The sequence below is a fragment of the Channa argus genome, chromosome 10, assembly GCF_033026475.1.
Source record: "Channa argus isolate prfri chromosome 10, Channa argus male v1.0, whole genome shotgun sequence".
Lineage (NCBI taxonomy): Eukaryota > Metazoa > Chordata > Actinopteri > Anabantiformes > Channidae > Channa > Channa argus.
In genome coordinates, this window is record NC_090206.1 from 7,012,717 (window position 1) to 7,032,479 (window position 19,763).

Below are 19,763 nucleotides of genomic sequence, written 5' to 3' on the forward strand. Positions count from 1 at the left end.
ATTCAACACACTTCTATGGTATTATGAGTCGTAATTACTCAGAGCCATGTGACTGACAGTAACGACATCTGATCAGGCAGCATGATGCGGAATGGTCTCAAAGCAGTGACTGCTGGCATGAGAAGTGTGACAACAACCTGTTGACGGAAAAGCCTGTGGAAAAAATATCCAGATTCCATCCTGCACATGTGGTGTTGTGATTAATGGCTTCATACAATTCCAGCAGGACTTCCTGGTGGAGCAGGAAGAAAGAAAGTGGGTGGACACAGCTGGTCAGATGGTCAGTTAGATAAAACTAAAACAGTCAATATATAAAAAGAGTCACCGCCATTTCCTACACTGCTACATTTAGAAAGGTTACAGAGCCTGTCAGGCAAAATTAAGTTGTGTGACCTTGAATTTAGCTAAATGTCATAAGACGTGAAGCTATGCAGGAAATGGGGGAATTCCTTTAGTGGGTATTTCTGCTGCTGTTTCTTTGCAGCAGTGTAGGAGTGAAAATGGAAGACAAGAAGTGGAGGAGAGAGAGGAGGAGCAGAGGGAAGGTGGAGAGAAAAAGATGAATGCCATGATGTCAGTCCGTCCCACTCCTGCTCAGTACAAAGGCAGCAGAGCAGAGCTGAGCCTGCATACCACTGCTGCCGACGCCTGATTCGATCCCAGACAAACACACACACACACACAAAGGCTCACACTCACTCAGTGTCACACACGCTTGTCATACCACACTGACAGAAGAGCTGCACCGCAGAGCAGGGTGGGGAGATGCTGCTGGCTGGCAACCACTGAGTAAGTTCACTTTCCCTGCTTTTCTTTCTTTGGGGTGATTGCCATTCTACGGTCCATCTAAGTCCATTTATCTCTCACAATCTGCTCCGTCCCTGCGAAATAGCCAGTGTTTTCATGGACTGAGAGACTTTTCAAACTTTTCTCTCAGTATGCCATGCACACACCTTTCTCTCCTCTGCCTGCCTTTCTTTCTTTTCTCTGCATGTGAGTGAAGGCCGAAGTAAATCCTGGACTTATTTGTGTGTTGGCACAGAGCCATAGCTGGATACTTTGCTTCTGTGTGTGTGTGTGTGAAAAACAGAGCGTGTGAGAATGTTGAGCTGCTGTATGCTAATTTTGTGCTAATGTGAAGTGTCTGTGTGGGTTGTTATTGTCTTTGATATGTTTGGCAGGTTTATATCTTGATTAAAATATTTCTTTTGTGTTGCTTTGCCTAAGTTGAAATGTGCACAGTTAATTATAAGCAGTGGGAAGCTGATTTAAGTTCTTGTAAAGAAAGCTTGAGCAATTTGCCACATAGCTAGATGTTTGGTAGCAAATCTTCTTGTCAGGTATAACTTATTTGTATGGCTAAATCACAGCGTCTCAAAGAGGTTAACAGCTCTCACACAATAAAACAAGGAAATGAAAACAGTTCACGCTTCATCTTTTGACAACACACACGCATGTGACCAAAAACAAAGATTACAAAATGGGAAAACTTGGAAAAACAACTGAAAGCAACCTGCACAATTTTGATAAATGAATGGGTGCCGGTTATAAGACTAATTTAAGCAAAAGTGCAGCAAAATTTGGCTTAAGTGTTACTACAAAGAAACTGTAAAGCGGGAACCTGATGGTTGCTGCATTTATTTGTTATTGTGTCAGACATTTGCTGTGTTTTAACACTACAAAACTATTTATGGTAAATCCCAAAATGCTGTAAATCCTAAAACTTAAATAAATGTTCTTGCTTTTAAATTAATCGTTTAACATTAATTAGTCAAGGGATGCGATTGATACCCAATTCAAACATGCATTTGTTTAATATAACTTAGCTTTACTAAAAACAGGTAACAAAGTCTCATAACCCCTTTTAACACTTTATTCAACAAACAGGATATAATGTCTTAATTAGTCAGTTTAGCTATTGCCCACTGTTTCCATGCTTTGTGTTCAGCTAAGCCAACTGGCGGCTGTTTTATTTTTACAAGAACCACAAGAAATATCATTTTAATCTAGTGTTGAGCTATTACCATAAAAAAGACAATGTGTACACAATGATATTTTCTGGCTTTGCACATCATATAAACATAGGCTAATCTTATTTTTTATTACTTAATTACATTGTTGTGGTTTCCATTCTTCATCAGCTATTAGAAGCAAAAATGACTGTTTTAGGTTTAAGATGTAAGTAAAGATGAGTGTAATTTTATGGTTTGCATGTGGCCACACCTAAAACACTACCTTAAAGGCTGAAATCTGACTGTTATCAGGATCTACTGCTTTCCGGTAATGTTAGACTGCCCTCGTGTGCAGATTGGTGACCCATTATCACAAACACAAACCCTATTGGTTGTTGCTCAGCAGATAACTGCTTCAAATCTTTCTGGGCAGTGATACTCTCTTACAGTATGTTTACACAATTTTAGAAGAAGGTTGTTTTCTGGGATTTTGCTCTTGAGGACTTCTAACTGTTGATGGCTATCAGCGTGTGTTGATAAGGTACTAAAAACAGTCAGTGTTGTGTTTGTGTGTGTGTGTGTGTGTGTGTGTGTGTGTGTAGGGGGGGGCGTGGGGGGAGGGAGGGATACTTTCAGTGCTTAAATTCCTCTGCACTATAGATGCATGTTGCTTTCTATCTGTGTCTGGTAGCCCCAGATAGCATGCTAACATTAACACCCCACCCTGTATATACTGTATTTGTGTGTATGTATGTGTGTGTATGTGTGTGCGGGTGTGTGTTTGTGTGTGTGCACGAAACTACATACAGAGTGAACCTGCCCCTACTTGCCTGTCAGTGTTCAAAAGCACAGTAGCATTCTCTCTGCCTACTGTTGATAGAGTAAACACTGCCGGCACACACACTCACACACACTACATTTTGGCATCGTGGCTTATTTGCCTTGGGCTTATTGTGTTCTGCCAGCCAGAGGAGGATTGTATGAAGGGGAACAAAACAATACAGTACACATAATCTCACTTTCTCTCTCTCGCCCAGCAGCCACCTTCAGAGCCCATTTGATACAGACGCACTGCACCTTGACCTCCAGAGAGCCTCACGGACTCCTGCTGAGCAGAAGAAGAACACTTGACAAAGGACACCACTGTGACCTCAAGAAATTAGGCTGTACCTGACCCTACATCATTCAAAGAAAAGGGAACCCGACTCTAAGTGGTGCAGGAAAAAGGAGCGATCTTACCCCACTGTTGAAACACGACCCACCAGACAGAAGAGACAAGGAGGCCGAAGGCCGTCACTGGTGCCGGGGGAACAGAGGCAAGATGCTGGCTAAAATCCTAGAGGACATGTGGGTGGACCCGGAGATATTGGAGGCCCTCAGCGAAGAGCAGAAGAGGATCCTGTTCTTGAAGATGAGAGAGGAGCAGGTACGCCGCTGGAGAGAGCGGGAGGAGAGAGAAGAGAGGGAAGGACAGAACAAAAACAAAGCCAAACCAAAGAAAGGTAGAGTGAATTTTCCAAACTCTTTATACTGGCAAGTTCTACTGCTACTTATGTCGAATCCAGTTCATGCAGTAATTTTCAGTTAACCAAAACCTGGAAAACACTGACTGAAGTAGCAACATATTTGTAGCAGGAAGAGAAATGTGGCCTTGGTAATAATTAGCATAGCTCTGATATGAGTTGAAGGTCTTGGCATTGAAAGTACAGTAAAATCTGTAACTTGAATTTGACATCCATTGAATGTGCAAATATTTAAACATAATTTGATCTAAAACCCTGCATCTTCAAAACAGTAGTTGGGAAAAAATGCTTATTCACTTTCTTGCCAAGACGTAAATAAGAGGATTATGACCCCTCTCATACACTTAAGTGCACTTGGGTGTTAAAGTTTCCATTCACTCATTGTGAAATGACAAAAAGAGTAAAACAAATATTTTTTAGCAACATTATATATAAAACACATTCAGCATGTACAAACGTTTCTTTTTAATTCATTTGTCAAGGAGGATTTCGTTTCTACACACTTCTTGATCTTTTTTGTTACTTCCAATGATGAAGGAAAATTAATAATTATCTGAGCTTTTAAAATCACATTCTATTTTCCAACCTCTTTGTTTAATGTAAAGCAGTGCAGAGATTAGGTGCTCGAATACGTCTTGGTTGGAGACAGTGAATTCCTGGAGTCTCTGTGACAGTTTCCCCCGACTTCCTGCTTAGCAAGGCTAGCCTGCTGCTGGCTGTAGATAAATCTCTTATATGAAAGGAATGTCATTCTTTTCCCCTAATTCTTAGTGTGTGTGTGTGTGTGTGTGTGTGTTTGCATTGGCTGATTGTCACAGCTTTAGATTAAAGATCAATGCAATTTTATATTTAACTTTGAAAATTGCAAATCAATGGACTTTTTAATACAAAAATATTGTTTCTCTCACCCTGAGATTGGCATCCTAGCAGCATGGAGACTGGAACTGGATTAAAAAGACATTTTGGTGACTAGTCAAACATTTCTTCTGGGGTAGTGCTGCGGGAGGGGAATTCAATTTACGACCTGAGTATTTGTTAAATCCTGGCTCTGGGCCATTTTAGTCCCTATTCAAGTATATTTACTGTGTTTTCACTGTAGGTATGATTAGTTACGGCTGCTACAGTTACTTTAACTGAATCGTTATATAGCTGGAAACCAATTGTGGAACACTGAACAGACAGCACATGTTTCAGACTTTGTGAGCCGTTTCACATTTAATTAATGCAGAGCAAAAGACTAATCTCTAAGTGCACGTGCACATGAGTAACAAAACATGGATACACAAGCTGTGTAGTAACACTGTCTCAAGTTACCAGTCTTATTAATGTGCTCAGATTACACCATGTATCCAATCCGTGTAACCCTCTGCTCTACAGTACGTCTGTGTCTTGGTCAATTCAGCCTTTGTCCATGACTCACTGAGACCATGTCACCTGGTGCACACGCACAGCACGTGTGTGTATGTGTGTGTGTGTGTGTGTGTGTGTGTGTGTGTGATAGACAGCCTATCACCACTAGTGGAATGACAGGCTGAATAAGATTGAGTAAGCCCTGTGGTTTGGGGCGTCATCACGCTTTAAAGTGCATATTAAGTTACTGCCTTTGTTTACCCAATCTCTGCTTTGTCACCTGAGAGGCTATTGTCTCTGTCTGTGTGTGTGCATCACATAAGATACAATCCACTTAGATGTTTTTCATTCTTTCTTTACCGTGCTGACTGGGAAAGACAGGTTTACGTGTGCATACAGGCCTATAAATGTCATTAAAAATCACACTTAAATCCTCCTTCCAAGTATGTGCTGCCTTTCTTGGGTGTGGCGGCAAGAATATTTTATTTTAGGTATTTATGTTTACCACACTTACTGTATACCTCAGTGATGGGACTCTGTATGTCAGAGATGGTTTCTGTTTAGGCCACATTAGAAGCAGACGCCTACACAGTGTGCACCCTTATGTGCGGTGTGACAGTATGCAAACACAAGTCATTCCCTAAAATCTGAACAATAACATGGCTGGATGGATTTCTAATATTTTGGTAGAGTCAGGTCAATGTGAAAAGAGTCGCGTTCTTACTGACTAATCATTAAGGCTACCGTACCTTTTAAAGGCCAAAGAAGCAGCTCAAGACTGCACAAAGAAGCCACTCCCCTTCCAGTGATGTCATGGCAGGTGTTTTTCAACTTTATCAGGTGTTGCGCTGTTATGGAAAACACCTATTACACACAATGGGAAGCAGGCTTTATTTTTGCCTTCTGTGTCATGATGAGATAACGCAATGAGATAAAACTGAAAAACACATGAAAACCTTTTGTTTTTTTGTAACAGTAGAAAAATGTTTGGGTTTGGAATTTCTTTGACGTTGGTGTAGTTTATTATCAGACAAAGGTGAAAATAAAAGTTTGCTCTCCAAAACTGCCAATTGACAGTTCAACAAAATTAAACACAGGCACAACAACATGTAGGCTGTTTCTCCCTGTAGCTCTGCCTGATCAATGAGAGGAATGAGGTCTCTGCATGTCATTTATTTTATTGTCAACTAGTTTTCCATCTTTTTTTGTGATGATGCCACTTTATTTAAAATGGTTTGTTCATTTTCTTTAATGAGTTTCCTCCAAAGGAAAGAGAGAAAGAAAAAAACTGTGGAAGAGCACAAATGAAATGGAATAGGTAACATGAATTGGGAAAATTAAAAAGCTGAAGGCATCTGCGTCATGTGGCTTCCCAAGCTTTAGACTTATAGGAGAGCGCCATCTTCTGGGCAAAAGCCAGAATAATAGATTGCATGACAGCCTGTCTCCAGTAAGCCTAGCCATTTGCATTCTCATTTTTTTTCTCGTCTTTTCCCCTCCAGCTTCCAGGAAACATGTCAGCTGGCTGCTTGGTCGGGATGGTGACGTGAGCGTCAGTGTAATCGGAGAGGTGGATGAATTCAGGTCCTCCAAACTCCTCCAGAGCCTCATGAACAACAGGTACAAAACACAAAGCAATGACAGTAATTGACTTTTTTTTTACATAAGTGCAGTTAGAACATATAAAAGCACCATGTGTGTAGTGAGAAAGTGTAGTTAATTTTTATTTAATTTAAAGTCATTTAATTGATGTTAAAACATGCTGTAAGGATATAGGAAGAAACATAAAACTAACATGATTTATTTCACAAAAGTAGAAGTATGACATGTTTGTGGCTTCATCTGTAAGATAATTGCTGTCCAAATAGTATGATGGAAGCAATATTATGGAGAACATGCAAACAGGGAACTGTTTCATCCAGCTAGTCATCTTAATTCGATTATAAAGGTTGTTTGCCAAATGACTAAGTGGAAGATTCATTCAAAGGTTGGGACATCTGTCTGTGCAGCTAAAAAATGGATGTCTTTGTCTTCCAGGCTCAACAGCAATAATATGAATGGTATTCAGACAGTGGACTTGCTGCCAGGAAGAGAGGCCCAGCAGCTTGGCTGTAAAGAAGACATCCAGCTGCCCCTCACAGATGTTAGTGTGAGTTCATGTGGTGTGTGTGGGTGTGACGTTTGGGAGGAAAGATGGCCAGTGCGTTAGATTCTCACCATCAAAATGTGTCCCATTTAAACACAGGATGACCAGGCTTCACCAAACCAGTCATCTGAGGAGGACATGGACTCCTGCTGCGCTGACGATGACCTGAAGGACCAGACCGAGGACAGTGACATCGAGTCAGGCAGCAGCACAGACAACCTCAACAACTGGACTCCTCTCTACGGGTCCCATCTTAGTAGCCATGGCAACGAGCCGCCGCTCAAAGCCCTGCTGTCAGACACAGGGAGAGACAATCCACAAGACAGAGGTGAGAAAACAAGAAACGAGGAGAGAGGTGGAGAGAAACCTGTTTCAGGTTTATGTACATATTTTGCGGTTTAAATGTAAAAGTATATGATATGAAATCACCAGTTCTATCAGGGTTATTTTGAAAAAGCATCATTTGAACTGATGCACATTTTATGCAAAAATAATACAAATACATAAATCCACATATCATCAGTTCATCAATCCACATAACATAAGATCACTTAACTACGCCATGAGGCAAATGCATCCACTTGTGTAAATATATTACAATTAAAAGTACTTACTTGTACATATTAAAAAGAAGAAGACAGGAAAATGTCATTGATTTCACGCATGGAGATTGAAGTGTCACAGTAGTATAAGGGCGATATTTGATAAGTTGCACTCGGATTATTTCCATTTTACCCAGTGTCCCAACTTGAGCCATTCATTCAAGTTTAGTAAACATAGATATTCCAATCTGCTTTCCTTTTTAAAAAATATATACAGAACAATTTACATAAGTTAATGATAAACCATTATTTTCCAAACTCAGCTGATGCACATTATGTTTGCATTTGAATTTGCATATACAGTCAAAAGAAAAAGTAATGGCACTGTTTGCAGTTTAATGGTTTTCTGCATAATTGGTCATGAAATGGGATCTGATCTCCACCAAAGTCACAAAGATCACCAAATACAATATTCATAGGCTAATAAAACACAAACAGTAAAGATCTTTCATGTCTTTATTGAACACGAAATTCAAACATACAAAGTGCTAGTGGAAAAATTATAGACACTACGCTTATGATGTCACTAAACATCGACTGGAGTCCAAGCAATGAAACGATGGTGGTGTGTTTTAGAGCTGGTTTGAGTTATACAGTGACAGTGTGCTATTCACAAGCAGCATCACCTGGTGTGAGTTATGCCTCACAAAGAAGACCTATGATGAAAACTTTATTATTTACATGTAGCTAAAATTATACAGAATTAAATCAAAGACATGTTGTCTTTGAATGGAGATGATATGGTTCTGTGACTACTCTCTGTGGAAGTGGGTGCCCACCCAAGATCATTCCAAAGGCACAATGCAGAATGCTCAATGAGGTGAAAAAGAACCCTAGAGGAAAAGCTAAAGACTTGAAGGATTCATTGGACTTGGTTAGCATCTCTGTTCATTAGTCAATCATACGCCAAAATGAACAGGCATGGTATCAATGGCAGGACACCATGAAGGAAGCAATATTGCAGCCCATCCAAAGTTTGCCACAATCCACCTAGAGACTCCACAACGCTACTGGGAAAATGTCCTGTGGGCAGACGAAACAAAGTTAGAACAGTTCAGGAGGAACACACAGCATTACATATGCTATAAAAAGTATAAAACTGAGGACCAATATGAAAACATCATCCCAAAGGTGGAGTGCAGTGGAGGGAACATCATGATTTGGGGCTGCTTGCCACCTCTGGACCTGAACTGGATAATGTACTAAAGATAAGTCTACTACAGCTTGGCCATGGAGACACAAAATCCCCTTTTTGGAGTGGCTCAGTCAGAGCTCAGACCTCATCCCGGTAGAGACGCAGTGGAATGACCTCATGAGAGCTAGATGTTTTAAGAATATGGCCGAGATGAACAAGTTGTGTTTGGAAGAATGGTACAAAATTCCTCCTGAACTTTGTGCAGGTCTAATCCATAGCTAAAGAAAGCAATTGCTTGAGGTTATTGCTCGCAAAAGTGGTTCAGCCAGTAAAACAATGCTGCAATTCCACCATCACTTTTAATGTTTAATGAGTGTATTTAGTAAGGACATCAATGATCACGGTGTGTTTTTGGATATTTGTTGCTTTGCTTAAGATCACATCGATCATTGGTGGAGTCTTTCCCCCTCTGTATATCTTATCGATATTAGCAGGTTTTAAAAGTTTGGTGGTAACTAAAACTACATGGATAATTTCTGGAATTCACTTTCTGTGCTTTTTCTCCTTCTCAGAAATTGTGTGTTGTGGAGACAAGAAGTCAGGACACGCAGGTCGAGTGGCCCAGCTAAGGAAGGCATTCAACAGTGATTCTCAGATCCCAACACAGACCTACTCCAAACCCCCTTTACCTGCCAAACCTGCTCACCTACAGAAGAGAAGCACACCTTTGATCCACTAAAACTCCAGGTGTATCTACCCTTCTAGAAGGCAGTGCTTTAGCCCCACAAGGCAGAGCCTACTGTTCTGTATGTGCAGAAATACTGACAGAGTTACACACTGAGGCCACACAAGTGATGTAGAGGATCCTTATTTGAACCTGAGCGGTGAACTGGGACGCACTTTGTTAGGCCTCAACTCGTGGACATGCCTACAGACAGACATGTCTGAGGGGGGTGGAGGGAGAGAGAGACTTGGAAGCTTCTCAGCTGAAGTCAACCTGAATGATAAAATGACGCAGCTTTGATGTTGCTAAGTTCAGGAACACTCACGCGGTTTCTCTGATTGACAGACAGGTGCAGAGTGAGACGTCCTAACACACACAGACTGCTAACTTCAGGTGAAGGAACACAGTGCTTCAATGGGCTTTTCTGTACTGTACTGTTGAAATGTTTGCAACTGTACTTGTAGTAATACTATATATGTAGATGTGACTTGTTTAAACACCAATCGTGTCCCTGCAGGGCTTTGGGGAATGAAATAAAAGGACTGGATTCATGGCCATTTCTATTCTTGACTAGATCTATTGTACATTTTGCTTTTATGCCGTAGTTTGAGAATATTTTACAATTTCTTATGTTGACATATAATTGCTTCCATATAATCTTGAAAAAAATTAAACTACCAACCCTGACACGTGCCAAATTACATGCTCCACACCATTTTATGCCTCCTGGAGATTGAACCACCTGTATTCCTGTCTGCTTTCTACATAATGCTCCTGTGTAGGTGAATGCACAAAAAGGCTATAAAGGCCTCAAATAGGATTTACAAAAACCATGTGCAATTACAGAACAGACATACAGTGCAGTTTCTGGACATATTTTATAGTAATGTACAGTGGTTATTTGGGCTTCTCCAGCATGTTAGATATATAAAAAAAAAACATTGAAGTTACAAAGCAAATGAAACTATTTATGCCAATTTTAGCTTATTTTAATATAATGTTCCAAATTTCTAAACCATCTATGACAACAGATACTACAATACAGCTAAAAGCTTTAGAACCCAAAGACTGTATAATGTATTTATTTATTTTAGTCAAAAAATAGTTTTCACAGTCTGCTATGAATAAAGGCTATGGTGCACAGACGTGAACAAACCCCTCCATTGATGGCATGTTCTCTTCCAGCTTGTTTGGGGGCCTTTTTGCCTTTAGTGTGTTCCTCAACAAATGAAACACATGATCAGTTGGGCTGAGGTCACATGGTCAGGTGACTTGGGTCACTTGGCATTGTCAGGTGACAGACTTGGCTGAGCAAGAAGAATCCACTTTTCTTTTCCCTAAAACCTGCTAATGTTTCGGACAACTTGAATTACAATGGAACCTCCAATTAAAAATTGGAGGGGCCTGTGTCTCAAAACTACTCACTCCACTTCCTGTTTTTGTCACTCTCTGGATTTGAACACCATTAGCCTTATGTGCTTTGAGTCAGCACTTTGACCACAACCCTGCGGTCACTGGTTCTGGAGAAAGTGAAGAAAAGCATTTGTGAGATTAAGAATAAGTCTTCAGATGAGTGATGTAACAGTACCGCTTCAGTTTTAAGGTCCGGACTGTTTGAACAATAGTTACTACCTAACTATTTGGTCACATGCTCCCATTACTTGGTCACTAATTCACAGCTTTAATACTGCTCATGCTGACAGTTTGACTTTTGCTGTTTTTATTTGTATGGTGTATTCTACTAATGCAGGCAATGTCTGTTGTTGGTGTATAGAAGAACAAATTAATGAATCGACTGGTTAAATGTAGTTTTTTGCATCTTAAAAAAAGTTGTGTTTGCTCATGTTGTGTTCAGTGGGAGTAGTCGGGGTTGCAGCTGAAATGGGAAGGCACAGGGAAGTCGGTGATAGCGGACACTTACGCAACAGTTATCTATTCAGTGGGACGCCACAGAAAACAGCCCTACGCAGATCAAAGAGAGAGCACAGAAAGCTGATTAGCATGCGGTTTAGACTGAGACAGAGGGTGAGACGCTCGGGGAGACAGAGCAAATGGGAGTCAGGCCACGGGAAGCATCACGTCACAGTCAACTCAATAAACCTCCTCACATTCCTGCACCACCTCCACACCCTCCGCCACAGGACTCTGCTTCTGTTTGTGTGTGACAAGCATGTGTGCGTGTCTGTCTGTCCACCCATATATCTTGAATCATGTGACTTGACACGAGCAGTCATGCACACAGTGTGAAAAGCATTGCTATATATAGCAGGACGGTGTTGGGTTTCCCACCAAAGCATTGTAGGGGTCCAGTTGTCTTTGTCTTGCAACGGCGTGCATGTTGTTGATAAGTAATGTTTCTATCTACTATGTTAGGAGTCGACCGGTGCTCCTGTACAATTTCTGTCCAGTCTGGAAGTTGCAATTCAAACACATGGAGCACTTCAGTTTGTGTTCTTCATGTGTTGCCAAATGCCTGTATGATAGGATTAGGACAAGGATTAGATGCTGGATGTGAAGCCATTTGCTTTGGAACAATAAACCATATCTTATCTGATTTTCTAAATGAAGTCATTGTGAAGAGATATATTGAGTTAGGAAATCAGTTATCTCTCTGTGTACTGTTAAGTAACACCTCAGTGGTGCTATCAATAGATTTTGCACCAGAGGTAATGATTTTCTGATCTGACTCCACAATGACTCTTGAAATGCATGTTAAGATTTCTCGGTTTGGCTGCAACATGTGCGTCTTTTTTCTTTTAATTTCTGCACAATTTGAATTTTTTTTCCCAAAATCTATGCATTAAAGTTAATAACCTAAAATAGCATGAACTGTAAAGTGACTTAAACATACAAAAGAAACCCTCATATATCTTTAAATAGAACAAAGTCTTAAAGGCTGCACAGCAGATTGTGATCCAGTCTGATTTAACAGGAAATGCATAATACGTTTTATTAAAATACATTAGATTTTATGTCTAATCTGCACAAAATTGTTTGTATTTAACCTGCACTTTTAGCAGAAAAGGAGTGAAAACATGACCAGCCTTAATAATAAGATAAATCCAATCCAAAAATAAACTTGTGGTAAATGTCCACATTTCAAACTCTCATGCCCCCAGTTTGTGAGGCAGGTTGTCTGGTAAAATGCTATTGTCTCGGTTATGTCATCAGGGTTATTTTCTCAGGCTTGACACGACTCCTCCAGAGACACAGAAGACATTCCGAGCCTGAAAACTCTCAGCAAGTTCAATGACTTTTATGTGTGAAACTGGGGGAGTTCCCCTTTAGACTTATGGAAAATGAACAAAACAAGACCCAGGAAATGGTTGTAGCGAAAATATGGTACCTGCAAAATAAAGAGTACATACATTTGGTTGTTTATATTAATTCACTATGAACTTGTTAGTGATGTGTTTAGGTACAGTCCTATTCGCAGTTGTACATTTTGGATTGGACATTTACAGTCGTCCAAAAGTTACTAATTGTTTCTTTGCGTGTCATCCGATCGCAGCAGGTCTTAGAACTAGGTAAATATAACTTAAGAGGACCAACAACACATAACGTTTTTCAGTTTGCCATTATTTATTTAACAAGGAAGCCAAATGGGAAAAAAACAGTGGGAAATACAAAGTATGACCATGATTCAATGTGCTTGCAGATCCAGATTTTGTAGTTTTTGAGGCATTGCACGATCTGACCTCGGGGTGAACATGTTAGGATGTCCACTCCCGGGAAGTTTGGCAACTGTCTTGAATGCTTTGCGCTTGTTAATAATCTTTCTCACTGTAGAACACTGAACTCCAAATTGTTTGGAAAAGCTTAAAACCCCTTTTTCTAGATTGATAAGCAGCATAGTGCTTCTTTAAGACCTTTGCTTATGTCTTTCCACCTTGGCATTGTGTTAACACACTGCTGAATACTCCAGACCAGCAAACTACCACAACGGTTTATAAAGGTTTGCACACCTGCTCATTATCAATTAATCAGCACCTGGCTGCACCTTTCCCTCGTAAATCCTATGGAAGCAGCTGAGGGTACTTGGCAATGGCCACTTTATTTTTCTTTTTGGTTTAATTTTTTGTCATAAATAATAGCATGACTTTGTCCGTCTGAGGTTAGAATTACTTAATACTGAAACCTGATGAGATTATATGATTTTTAAACATAGAATTAAAAACATTTTGAACATGTGAATATAAACCATGAGAAGCATATGAATACAATGTTTAAAACGTTAAAATGCTACGTGTAAAATGCTATGGATATTATATAGTGAAAATGCTGTATTAAAGCTTTATCTGAGTTTGATGCATTATGAAATAGTATACGCTGTCATTTCAGCTGTTTTTCGTTTTGTTTTCTATATGTAATTCAATATCTTTGATTGTAATGCATTGTATTCATATAGAAATGTACTTAAAAATGGGAATTGACAGTGAATGATATAAAAGTCTAAGTCAGAGAGGGCTAATGTGACTGACATAACAACTCTGGTCATGATGTGCTGCTCTGATTAAAGGGTGGGAATCACACAAATTGAGAAGTGCTAGTCACCTCAAGCTCTGTGCTCTATGGCAACAATCAATTTCACAACATGAAGTGGTCTGAAAAGAAGCCAGGATGAAGTGTCACTGCAGGCAGACAGACTTTATCAGTGTGCTTTGCCTAACTTCCTGGAATTACTGTGCCTTTTTAAATCAGCAGCAAGCTAAAGATTAACAGAATTTTGTGTACACGTTTCCTCTAAAAACGAACACCATGTGAACCCACCAGAGGAACAGAATGTAAGACTGTTTTACAGCTCATTTCTTTTGTATGTGATGTATGTGATATTTGGGTTAGACTGTAACATGTCTGTCTCATTACAGTGACACCTAATCACCCGGTTACCACATGCTTGATTTGAACGGTATTCAGTTGATGTGTTCATGATTTTTATTGTGATCATGAGTCCAAACCAGAAGTAGATGAGACTGCTTTTAGAAATTGGTCTATTTGAATACAGCTTTAACAGCTTTGAGGGTCAAAGGTCAAGGATCCCCTTTGACCCCCACTGTCATCAAATATAACCCGAGGGCAAAAGGGACTAAGCTTTTTGAGGATGTAAGAAGCAGTTGTGTTTCTGTTGGGGAGCAGGATATTTTCCATGCCTATAAAAGTGAACACAAAATGGATAACAGAGGTGCAACGAGAAGTGATCTCAAAAAGATGCTGTTTCGGCAAAGCTGTTACACATTTTCTAACACTGGGGATACAGCCAATGGAAGCAGAAAAAAAAAATTCACAGTGAGACACAGTGTCTCCAAGCAGACGCAGTGGCCAAAATTTCAAAGGTCTGGCTTGTAAGTGAGGGTCCGCCCAGCTCCAGCGCAGGTTGCCTTGGGCTGGCAGGTTGTTCCACTGCAGTGTGTGTGAGAGGAGTTTTTTCTCCAGAGTGGGCAGGGCCCCTGGTGCTAACATATGTAGGCTCCACAGAGGTCTGTGACGGCACACACCGGCTATCTGGACAATGCATCCATCATTAACCCCCATCTCCCTCCATCTCTGTCTCACTGCATTTCAATCGGCCTCCATCACTCTGCTCGCTGCATCTCACACTCATCTCTCCTTCTCTCTTTGTTTGGGCCACGTTATCTCCATCCCCTGCTGTCCATCTCCCCGTCCTCCTGCCTTTCTCTTTTCTCTTTCCCCGTGGCCTGCTTTTCATCTCTCCCAGTTTCTCCCACTCTCTTTTACACTAACCCCCCCCCCACACACACACACTTCTCCCATTCTGCCCTTCACCACGTCTCTTTTTCTCCCCCTTTACCCTCTCCCTGGATCCGCTTTCCAACCCCCCCTCCTCCTCCTCCCCCACTGCCCCAACTCTCTCTCTCTCTCCCTCAACCCTCCCCCCCTCCTCTTCCTCTCTGTCCTCCGTTCAATCCTGCCCCCCTCCCTCCCTTTCTCTCCTGCCATCTTGCAGGCCAGTGTAGCCAGACTGCAGGCGTTCAGGGAGTCACTGGACCTGCTGGGCAGCGGGTGACACAGATTTCCGGTGTGTGTGTGTGTGTGTGTGTATGTGTGTGTGTGTGTGTGGTGTGTGCATGTGTGACGAGAACTGGGAGGGGGGATTAAGCTCCAAATCACTAGAAAGGCGCTGAAGAGGGGGGGGGGGGTTGCAGATCCAAGGATTTGAAATTCCCCCTTTGTCTAGGAGATGAAGAAACACTAGACTGTGGACTTTTATTAAAAGACTGTGTGTTTCTCATTCAGTGGGAGCGTTGTAATAGCATGATGTTGGAGCTCACTGCTTTTCTCCATGAGTTGGCAGTGTCCTGCGTTGGCTGGCGTGCTGTGCTTATTCTCTCCCTGCCTGACAAACATGCACACACAGACACACACACACGCACACACAACCCCCCCCACACACACACGCACACACACAGTCCCTCTGCGATCCCCCTGACTGAAGGCGCACAGGAAGTGCAGCCGTGGCCCAATTATAGCGTGACACCTCGGGCCGGCCGTTGCCATGGTTACGTCTTCCCTGCGGTCCCCTGGAGTGTGGCGCCGAGGAAGAAGGTCTTATCACATCAGCCATCGTTACGGCAACAAGCAAAAACCCACCCTGTAGCCTTGGTCCAGCTGGCTGTGTGTTTGACTCATAATGTGAGAGTGTCTGTATATGATCTATACTTGTAAATAAAAAGGGAAATTGCGTCAGTGTGTGAACAGAGGAGAGAGAGCGCTTGTGATTATGTGTGCATGTCAGGTTAGGTGTGTTCGAGTGCATGCACCAGACTTGCCAAGGCAGTGTGTAGGTGTGTTTGTGTGTGTGTTTCTGTGGGGTTGCGATAAGGCTCTCAGCCACACCATTAGGTGATTCATAATCCACACAACCCTTCCACACACACAGACACACTTGTGTGCTTGTATACGAGCAGAAACACGACACAACATACATCCAATTAAAAAGGAACATACATGCACATGTAGTACAAACCCAGCCTCTAGACAAGTGCACATGGCCATTTTATTTTATTTCAAAAGGGCAAACAGAGCTATACAGTACAAGTTGCACATGAAATAATTTAGCCTAAGCTGAACTCATTCATTTCTTACTGATGCAGTGACGTCAGAACAACAGAATCAAAACTCCCCAAGAGAAACAAAACATTTGGCTCCTTTTTTATGTTGAAACACAATACATCCAAACAGGAAAGGGATGTAAAAAAAGACATAATGTTTTCCAGATATTTACAGTCTATTTACAGCATTTTTGTTGTCATCTAAATTTTGACACACATTGGTATCCTTCTTTGTCTCCTCTCCATTTCACTGATTGTCAAAAGAAAGGATGGGAACGAGTGTGGACATTCTTAAACTGAGCTGCAGCCCCTCGCTAAACACAAGGACTAAAGATCTTTGAACCACAGTCTGAGTGTGTTAACATGGTGTCCTGTGTGTTTTTGTTAAACTGCAGCTCCTCAACAATGATCCAACCAGGATCCTCTAATAAATGCTGCCACCGCAAGAATTACTATCCATCCAATGCTCCGTTGCTCCTCTCCTGTGCCAGACCCAAAGTAAAGTCGGAGCCCCTTAGATCAAACCCAGACACTCTGCTGTCAAACCCGTGGCCTCCGGGCTTCCTCTTCAGCTCCTCGCACTTCCTGTATTTACAGATCTGGTGTCCCCTCTTGCGATTGCGGCAGCTGCTGCACTGTTCGCAGTTCGTCTGACGCCGACAAGGCACGCACTCCCCGCACCTCTTCCTTTTTCTCCGCCCTCCGCTGCCCCCACCCAGAGAACCGGGAGAGTAGCCTTCTGCCACCAGCCCCTCGATGCCCTCTGTGCCCATAGCCGTGGTCCTCCAGTGGCCTCCCCCCATCTGGAAGCCTGCCAGAGGGAATAAAGCCGGACTGAAGGGAAACCAGGCTCCCAGGAAAGGTTGGAAATCAGTTCCACACCCAGAGGAGTCCTCTTCCTCCTCCTCAGGCCCTGATCCACCTCCCTCCCCATCTCCTTTCACACCCTTTGCCTCTGCAGCCTCCCTTTTAGCCGGCTGGCTGCTCTGTGCACCAAGGCCGGCCTGCTCTGTGGTGGCAGGGGTCAAAGCCAGAAGCCCAGCACGCATCAGCAGCTCTGCGGCGTGGGCCAGGTGGAGCCCGCTGGGCGACTCCCACATGTCGGGCCAGGAGGGTGCACGACGAGGCTTAGCGTGCCCAGGCTGGGCGGCCCGTTGCTGAGCTGGGGAGGGTTGAATCAGGCCTTTTACATCCATGGCAGGGGAAGGGGTGGAGATGTAATGGGAGAGGCTATAGGGGTGGTTGGAGCGCTTAAGGCTGGGTCTCAGTGGCTCATTGGGGATTTTAGCACTGCTGTGGGCCTGATCTGGGGAAGAAGGGCCAGCGATGTCTACGGCAGTGGACATAGCAGTGGCTGTATAGGAGAGTCTGTCTTTGTGTGTATGTGTGTGTGTGTGTGTGTGTGTGTGTGGGAGGAGATGTGAGGGAGAAGAGGGTTGAAGCTGATGCGGGGTTGACAACCGTCCTGCTGTTACTTCAGCCAAAATGGCAAGCCTTGGCCTGTGTCCCTATTCCCATTCTCTGCAGCAGCCTCAGAGTCCTGGAGAGCTAGAAATGAATAGGGGATCAAAAGAGGAAGGTTAAGAATAGAAATGTTGGCGAGACAAATACAAGAAGAGAGTAAACAGGGGAGATGAGACTGGAAGAAAATTCTCAAGCAGAGCCACAGCACGCAGTGGCAGACAATCAGAGTGGAGACAATCTGTATTTAAAGACAATATAACATAATTATATAGAGGTTTTGAAATACAACAGCTTGAATAGAGACGAACAGGCCTGTGTATCACACTGAGTACATGCCTTGCAACTGATTTCCGCATACAGGAGGCAGTATCCCTTTAAGAATTTCACGGTATATCAATGCAATCAATAACAGAGCGACAACAATATGCAAAGATATGCGCATATGCGCAGGTCAAATGTGGAGCGCGCTTTTCAAATACATTTTGACGACTGCTGTTATGTGTGCCAGCCAAAGCATAAGCTCCACACAGAAACACTAAATAGTGGACCGTCAAAAACAGGGTGTCTTTTGTCTGGTATCGACGACGAGGAGCGAGGTGCGCAACGATGCGGTTGCTGTGGATAAAAAAAAAAAGACCAGGCTATATCCCGTGTCCACACATGGAAAAAAAAAACCTACCCCTGTGATTAAACACGGGTTATATATGTTGTCACGGGACACGTGTGTAATCCATATGGTGGGATCGACGAGGCGAGCCGATCGATTATTTCACCGTAATTACGGTTACCTAAAGAAGACGGTGCTCGGCCGACGCCACGGCGAGCTGACCACAGTCCGAGCGGTCGCTGCGACACGGCGCGGTGCGCAGGAAAAGGCGACAAACAAAAACAGCGAAAATCAACAGGAAGTATTGCCCCAAAGTCCCCTCTTACCTTTTAAATACGGTCCAAACTCTCCTGTCAAATATACGATGAAGTCATGAACTAATGGCGTGCTGATTGTAGTGTATATGGACAGCGGAGCTGCCGATTCCTCCTCCACCTCTCCGTCCCGGAGGGTCTGCAAACACTCTGCACGGAATTCGGGGGCGTCGCTCAAAATGTGAAGTGGACTCTGCAGTCGACACCGTGGTCAGAGCGACCCCGTAATATCCACAGGAAGTACTCCTGGTGCACGGACAGCTGAACGTCTCAGTAAGACGATCACAACAATAAAGGGTTTAAACTTCCTATCAATAAATAATGTTTAAGGCGCCTGTCAATCACCGTAACCCACAATAATTCCGTTAATTAACAACTATGCACAATTACTGTGTTTAGTATACAGTAGCAAATTAGTGGTGATGTCATTGATTTCAAGTGGAAATGTGCATGTTTCAGGAGATGTTGTTTATCTGGAACAACAGGCGCGTGAGAAAATAGTCATTTTCGTGGCGGTGCGTCCTGGATTTACTTGTAGCTTATAACATGGACAATACACTGTTACGACATAGGTTCGCATGGTCAGCAAAAGAAACACAAAAAGTTAGATTTAGGAATAAACACAGTTTTTTTCACAATTTGGTTCACAACGGTCACATGGCTAACGCAGATGTATTTAGTCAATATATAATAATAATAATAATAATAATAATAATAATAATGATAATAGTAGCCTCTAAACTCTGTATGTCACGGTGTTACACCGTGTCACCATAACGCTGCCATCTCTTACAACAAAAACGAAAAATAACAATTAAACTAATTACACAATAAAACAGTTCACCGGAAATCCTCACGTAGAAGAAGTTTAGCCAA

At 42.4% G+C, this 19,763-nt stretch overlaps 2 protein-coding genes across 6 annotated transcripts; one reads left to right on the top strand and one right to left on the bottom strand.

The window, feature by feature from the left end:
- Window positions 1-608: 608 nt before the first annotated feature.
- zgc:92242 (uncharacterized protein LOC436899 homolog) lies at window positions 609-9,985 on the top strand. Of its 5 annotated transcripts, none has more exons than XM_067519145.1 (6): window positions 609-789; window positions 2,993-3,454; window positions 6,328-6,445; window positions 6,863-6,968; window positions 7,071-7,299; window positions 9,281-9,985. In XM_067519145.1, the coding sequence occupies exons 2-6, from the start codon at window positions 3,274-3,276 to the stop codon at window positions 9,445-9,447; spliced, it is 801 nt and encodes a 266-aa protein (XP_067375246.1). In that variant the 5' UTR covers window positions 609-789; window positions 2,993-3,273; the 3' UTR covers window positions 9,448-9,985. The 5 variants fall into 5 exon arrangements, with proteins under 5 accessions (XP_067375246.1, XP_067375243.1, XP_067375242.1 ...); XM_067519142.1 differs by having other exon boundaries at window positions 610-789; window positions 2,990-3,454; window positions 6,863-6,974; XM_067519141.1 differs by having other exon boundaries at window positions 610-789; window positions 6,863-6,974.
- A 6,448-nt stretch (window positions 9,986-16,433) lies between these two features.
- Window positions 16,434-19,530, bottom strand: LOC137134414 (CXXC-type zinc finger protein 5-like). Its single transcript, XM_067519214.1, has 2 exons — window positions 18,900-19,530; window positions 16,434-18,050 (listed from the first exon to the last, which is right to left on the bottom strand). The coding sequence occupies exon 2, from the start codon at window positions 17,846-17,848 to the stop codon at window positions 16,955-16,957; it is 894 nt and encodes a 297-aa protein (XP_067375315.1). The 5' UTR covers window positions 17,849-18,050; window positions 18,900-19,530; the 3' UTR covers window positions 16,434-16,954.
- Window positions 19,531-19,763: the final 233 nt, after the last annotated feature.

What these genes read in the sequence shown, in the direction of transcription:
- zgc:92242 (XM_067519142.1), top strand. Translation starts at nt 3,274, where the DNA reads ATGCTGGCTAAAATCCTAGAGGACATGTGGGTGGACCCGGAGATATTG. An exon ending in CAAAGCCAAACCAAAGAAAG is followed by an intron (nt 3,455 to 6,327) that starts GTAGAGTGAATT and finishes TTTCCCCTCCAG; the next exon opens with CTTCCAGGAAACATGTCAGC. An exon ending in TGCCCCTCACAGATGTTAGT is followed by an intron (nt 6,975 to 7,070) that starts GTGAGTTCATGT and finishes ATTTAAACACAG; the next exon opens with GATGACCAGGCTTCACCAAA.
- LOC137134414 (XM_067519214.1), bottom strand. Translation starts at nt 17,848, where the DNA reads ATGTCCACTGCCGTAGACATCGCTGGCCCTTCTTCCCCAGATCAGGCC.